At 52.0% G+C, this 6,286-nt stretch overlaps 1 protein-coding gene across 2 annotated transcripts in view; it reads left to right on the top strand.

Moving 5' to 3' along the window:
- Nucleotides 1-211: 211 nt before the first annotated feature.
- FSIP2 (fibrous sheath interacting protein 2) overlaps nucleotides 212-6,286 on the top strand; it is an 8,069-nt gene continuing 1,994 nt past the window's right edge. The window contains exons 1-5 of one of the 2 annotated variants that reach the window (XM_057385858.1): nucleotides 212-279; nucleotides 584-700; nucleotides 4,760-4,892; nucleotides 5,669-5,830; nucleotides 6,173-6,262. In XM_057385858.1, the coding sequence (XP_057241841.1) occupies nucleotides 639-700; nucleotides 4,760-4,892; nucleotides 5,669-5,830; nucleotides 6,173-6,262 (447 nt within the window). In that variant the 5' untranslated portion in view covers nucleotides 212-279; nucleotides 584-638. Of the gene's footprint in view, nucleotides 440-583; nucleotides 701-4,759; nucleotides 4,893-5,668; nucleotides 5,831-6,172; nucleotides 6,263-6,286 lie in introns of both variants that reach the window. The other variant, XM_057385857.1, reaches the window with a different exon arrangement.

Below are 6,286 nucleotides of genomic sequence, written 5' to 3'. Positions count from 1 at the left end.
GGGGGCGGGGCCGCGGGAGCTCCGCCCACTCCGGCCGGAGAGCGCGCGCAGGGAGCGAGCACGGAGCCCGTCGGGGCGGCCATGGCGGGGCACGGGCAAGGAGCGGCACCGCTGGACTGTGCTGTGCCGGGCTGTGCCGCCGGGCCGGGCCGGGCTGGGCTGGGCTGGGCTGGGCTGGGCTGGGCTGTGCCGGGCTGTGCCGCTGGGCCGGGGCAGCTCCACCCGCAGCGGTGCATAGCCTCAGTACCCTGCGGGGAGCGTGAGCGCGGGGTGATAGGGGTGAGATAGAGGGGAGAGTTGGGGCCTGACCCCTTGAGCCCCCCGGCGAGCCGATGCCGGGATGCGGGAGCCGCTCCTCCGCACATCCACCCCTGGGTGTCGCAGCCGCCGCCGGTTGCGCTCCTTCCCCTCGGCTGGTGTCCCATGTCCCGGGGAGCCGGTGAGCCTGAGCAGGGCCTATCCGAGGGGATTGTCACTGCCCCTCAGCCCTGTTCACCCTCTGGTACAGCCAGGGGAGCGCGGGKTCTGCTGTGATAACAGAGCTGTTCAGAAGCMAATAAATTTTATTTTCTTTTTTTGSTAGTTTATACTAGGTTAAAGCCCAAACCAGATTGACACAGAAGAGCACAAATCTATGCATGCTGGAATTCTTAACGTCAAGTGTGTGTCACCGTGGGTGGATAAATTCTCCCTGGTTCAGGTAGGTTTCCTGGGATAATCCTTGAATTTATGCTCAGAGGCCACAGACCAGCAAAGGATTGCTGCCTGTCAAGTTTGGTGATGGAAAGGGTAACTGCTGTGGCCAAGGTGTCCGCACATATAGTGCCAGGGCTGCTGATGCTGTCTGGCTTCAGAGGAAGACACAAGGCCCAAGTTCTTTTTCCTTCTATCTTCCTCCAGCTGCAAGAACTGCTGTTGCTGTATGAATCTGGCTGTACAAATCAGGCTCAGCCCAGTGCCAGGAGAAGCACAGGACCCAGAGAACACAAAAGATGGTTTAAAGCAGTGTCCCCATCATTGTGCAGCACAGTATGTGCTAGTGCTTTTTTGACAGAGCCTGTGTGCCAGGAATCTGTGGAAACAGAGTGACTTACTAAAAATACTGCTACAGGAAAAAAAAGTTTGAAAATACACTTTTCAGTGTAGATTTATACCCTAGAAATTTCACAGTGGGTCTTAAAATAGCAGGTTTCTAGAAAAGAAAGAAGAAGTTGCAGAAAATAAAAATAGAAAGCAACTGGGAAATAACTCCAAAGTTTTGAGAGAAATATTTTTTTATTTTATTTTACCAAAACATCAGCATAGTGTTTGTATAATGGGATTTTTGACAGCACTGTATTTCACTCTGGACTTTCATCACTTAAAAAAACTATAGACTCTTAATACACTATCTTGGGGATGTCTTTTTTATCCCATACCATYTTTGGGTTTTGTTTCRTTTTTATTTTGTGTCYGTGATGGTSAACCCCCTCCCCTGGCTCTGGGGATATCATGATAGTTGACAGCCAGCCCAAGATTGGGGGGGAATGATACCTATGATTTATGTCAAAGTGACAAGGTGCTTATGAGGCCTATTGATGAAAACTTTCTATAACTTTTTTGTACATTATCAATATAAGAATGTAACAACTTTTTACATATTATTAATATACAATGTAATAGCTTTCAATATATTATCAATAATAGCCTTTTCATATATTGTTATAYGTTTTTATACAGGGTATTAGCAACATACAGTGTATCAGCTGGATGTAATCCAGCCATCTGGATTAGTATGCCAACACCTAAAATCACCAAGGAGCATAAATCAGAAAAAGTTCTGAAGAAAGTAGACAGGTAGATGCTATAACAAAGAACAGTAGAGAGCAGTAATGAGAATTTAGTAGAAACACAAGTCAACAAAAAAATAGAAAATGAAGATTTAGAAGACTAGAAAAAACCATGAACATCCCAACTGCACATGCCCTGAAGACAAAAGTAAAAGGTCCACCATGATGAAGAGGATGGTATCTCATTAGTTGGAGATCCCCACAACCACCGAATTGAGGATGACACATGTGCACTTGCAGAACTGTGATATCATGTATTTCCGTACCCATACATAGTAGTAAGCGTAGTGACGACGGTAATGTTACACCATGCTTACTGTATAAAAACCTGCCAATTCTAAGCGAAGCCAAGTGAGTTAAGAAGAGAAATCCCCCTCACCTCCAGCGCTACAGCAGCGCTGCAGTAAACAAATACCTGCTCTATAGACACCGGCCAATAGAGTTTTATTTCGAAGCCTTTTTCGAGCATCAGGGGCGAGGGGCTGTTGTCTCTGAATCGGTGGAGGATTTTGGTGCCGGCAGGTACTCGCTGCGATCGCTCTCACGAGAGATACAGTTGTGGCTTAGATTTTTGCCCTTTTTTCCCTGCCTTTTCCCTTCGGCACCGTGACTGGAGCTTATTGGCTTGCTTTCCCTGCTTCTTGGGGGCCCAGAGCCAGTGCCTACCACAGCGAGACCCGGGAACACGGCGTTCCCCGCCAGGGAACGGGGGCCTGTCTGCACAGCCCTGACCCAGGAGCAGCCATCGCTGGTGAGCCACCGAGGGAACAGCTCCCTGCCCAGCCCCCGCTGTTCTCTGCCTCTGTTTCAGGGCTTTTTGCTCCGCTGTAACCCGACACYCGGATTCCCTGCGGCTTYGGGAAGGGCCCTGGATTATCTGSYACCATTTGTTTGTCACTCCCGGGGTGAGGCAGCCCCTGGCATCCCTCGCCCTGCTCCAGGATCCCCTGCTGCAGCCTATCTCGCCCTCTAGAGGGGCACGGGATCGGCTGGCCTCGTTGAAGCTGTAAAGGAAGCCCTGTAATTTCGAAGTTATAATAGTTTGGAGGGAAGCGGGGGAGGGGGTCGGTCATATTCTCTAGATTCCGAGGAAGGTTCCCGCCTTCCTTGGCAGACATCTGTCTTTCAAACCAAGATACACACCTGTCCTGAGAATCACTTCCTTCTCCCAAAGTCAGTCTTCGCTAGATCCCACTGCAATCCTTTCCTCTGCTGTTCCCACTGAGAGCACATGGCTTTTGGCAGTTCAGGGATGTGTCTGTGCCAGTTTGTGACTTTTCTGCTTGTTGACTGTCCAGGGGTGCAGCTTCTCTGATACAAGTGTCCATGGTTAAAATAATCAGGAATGCTCAGACATTTGCCATACTTGCCTGTTCTGGCTGGGCACAGAGCGGCAGCCCTTCCCAGGGACCAGGAATGACACTCCACCTGGCTGGACTCTGCTTGTTCTGATGCGGGTTGCAGACAGACCCAGCTTAGATCAGCCAGATCAGTTGGGGTGCAGTGTTTCCCCACACATCAAGGAAAGTAAATGTGCCAAAAACGAAGCTTTGCAGCCCAGGAAGGAGCCCAAACTGCTTTCCTTTGTCCCCTCTGCACATCAGACACGGCCAAGACATTGAGCAGAGACCTTCTCTCTCCTGTCCTTGCTGGGCTGCTGCAGTTCTGTGCTGTGAAATTCAGTGGATTTCCCTGCAGGGATGTCACCAAGAAAGGAACATCACAGCTGAAGGTGGTGTGGGGCTCGTGGCCCTCATGGCTGAGCRGGATATRTGGCACAGGGAAATGGGGGCACAGYCAATKYTGCTCCTCYGCTTGCCAAGCWGCACAAGAGCTGCAGCTGGAGCATGTGCCRCAAACTGCTTTGGCAGGAGAGGAGCRCCATCCCTGGGCTGTGCCTCTCGCTGTTTCCCARGAGACCCGTGGTAATCACTGCACCTCCAACAGATYGCTCTGCCTGTCTCTTGCCTTTGTGCAAGGAGCGAGGCTGGCAGGACTCYGCAGTGTAAAAGCTGCCCCAATGAACCAGACGGGCTGGAGGAATGGGCASTGGAGACCTTGCTAAATCGAGCYAAAAAAGGTRTGGGAAATGAGAGCAGRTRGGRRCAGCAGAAACAAGGGAARGGGAGACTGGGAATGCAGCAGAGAGGTGTCCGGGCTGAAGGAGAGCCTGAGGAAAGGGGAGGAGAGAGTTTTCCCTCAGCCTGTGTTTTTCTACTGTTTCTCAAGACATGACCCAGGAATCAGATGTTGCCAGGGATGGGCCAAATATCCAGTTTGGTGCAATTYCCCAAGTTGCAGCTGCTTGGCCATGACAGGGATGAAGGTTTAAAAAGGGAACGCAAGACAAACTCAGAGCCCTTTGGTGTCACAATTCCTCCCATTCCTTTCTGCTGGCACGGAGACTTTACCTCAGAATGACAGGAGAGGGAGCCAAGTGGCCTGTGGATGTGAGCTCTTACAGATGGGTCACAAAGAGCAGGTGGATCACAGGACTGCCCAAAAGGGCCTACAGGCAGCCCCCGCCACGGGTTTGGTGGACAGTTTCTGTGTGATGCAATGTCAGCGTGGAGATGGTACAATGCAGTGATGTGACCATGCATTGATGTGACATCACCATGATGTAACAATGCCCCATGGCTTATTTAGCCAGGAACCCAGCTGTTGTGTCTCTAGAGSAAGAGTCAGCGTGGGATCACAGCACCATGAGAGGTGTTAGAGCTGTGGAGCACCATCCCACAGCTGGTGTCCTGCCAAAGGCAGAGGCACTGCTGAGTGCACTGGGAATTAGGGGGGAGGGGACCCGTGGGCCAATAGAGAGGGCTCTGCTGGGAAGCTTGGGACMCAGGGTGATGCTCTAGTGGGCCCTCAGGATTGCCATGCAGGAGGCTTATTGAGCACACCTGAGTGTCTGTGTCTTCCCTTCTCAGCCCCAGAARACCACACCTGGGAGGAGATAACAAGAAAATGGACCCTGAACTGCTAAACCTCCCACTTGGAGTCAAGATCCCTGTGTCACCTAGATCTAAGCCTGTCTTCTCCAGGAGAAARCTGGGTGAAAAGGTAAAGGAAGTAGAAAGGGGTAGAAAATCTCCCCTCTTTCATAGTGTCACCATCATGCAGAGATTTTCTTGTGGCCACCTGCACTACAGCAGGAGCTGCAGCCTTTCAATCAGACAGGGGTGGGCTTCCTGCCATGCAGAGAAAAAGCGATTGTCCATCTCAGCACTGGTTTTTGGCACCGTGTATGTGTGTGGCAGGCCCCTGCTTTCAGCARGTGGCTGGTTGTGTCTGGGTCTCAAGGCAATGCACCCTTCCAGCTCATCCCACAATGTCAAGCCAGGTCCCAGGGCACCTTTGAGAAAGATTCCAATCTTCTCCTGCTTGCCTTCTTGGTACCTTTGAAATACCCTGGGCTTCCCTGCTTGAGAATTTACATGCACTGTTGTCCTCCAACTTGTGCTGCTCCTTCCCAAGGCAGAGACTTTTTGGGAGCAGAGGCAGCTGACACAGTCCTTGGGCCTGCCTAACCTCAGGAGGCTGGTTTTATCCATTCTCCATTGGCTACATTTGAACCTTTGAAGGTTCATTTATGGATGGGTCTGCAGTTCTTCCTGGTGGCCTGAGATACTTATTTGCTGGTGGAGTTGCTGTTGGGGTTTGCCTTCTCTCCTCTGACCCATCATAGCCCAACCTGGCCCAGCCCAGCCCTGCAGTCTATCTGTGCATGTCTCTGTGCCTACAGAAGGATGGAGWAGACATTTGCCTTTTCACATCTACCATGTGGTACCTCTTTGCTCCTTTCTTCTATTTCATACGCTGGAAATTCTCTCTTACAGCTCTGCCGGCCGTTCCTTTTTTATACTCTGGATGATCCCTACTTGTACCGGTTCAACCCACGATACAACTGCCTGCATGACCCTGCCCTTCGGGACTACCACATGCGCAAGGATATCCGGCGTTTGCTGAAGAGACAGGGCGTCATCACCAGTGACAACTATGTGGGTTTGGGTGTCGGGCTGATCAAGCACAGCCCTCTCCAAGCGCAGCTCCCACAGCCCTTGCTGCAGCCAACTGCTGCTGTCACAGGGCAGGGCCGTGCGCTGGTGTCCCTGGGAGCAGAAGCAGCACCAACAGCCCCTGGCMWGTCCCAGTCCTGCCCTTCTCAGGCTGCGCTGTGCTGCCTGCTCAGCCCTGGCTGGGGGTGCACCAGGGGCCCAGACACCGGGATAGGGGGGAGGGCTGGGGGRCAGCTCCCATCCCACTGGGGTCAGGCTGTTTCAGGGAAGGCCATCTGCATGGCTTGACAGTGCTCAGGGGATTCTGCCCTCATCCCTCCATAGGTGATTTGCACTGTGAAGGAGTTCAACGACTACAGGCATTACCTGACCTGGGTGAAGCAGGAGTCAGAGAAGAGCTTGGCGCAGCAAGAGGTAGGCAAAGTGGTGTGTTCAGGG

Source organism: Malurus melanocephalus, unplaced genomic scaffold (assembly GCF_030028575.1).
Source record: "Malurus melanocephalus ecotype Western Australia unplaced genomic scaffold, MMel_1.1 scaffold_881, whole genome shotgun sequence".
Classification (NCBI taxonomy): domain Eukaryota; kingdom Metazoa; phylum Chordata; class Aves; order Passeriformes; family Maluridae; genus Malurus; species Malurus melanocephalus.
The sequence above is the reverse complement of the archived record's forward strand: the minus strand, read 5'-3'. Positions and strand labels throughout refer to the sequence as shown.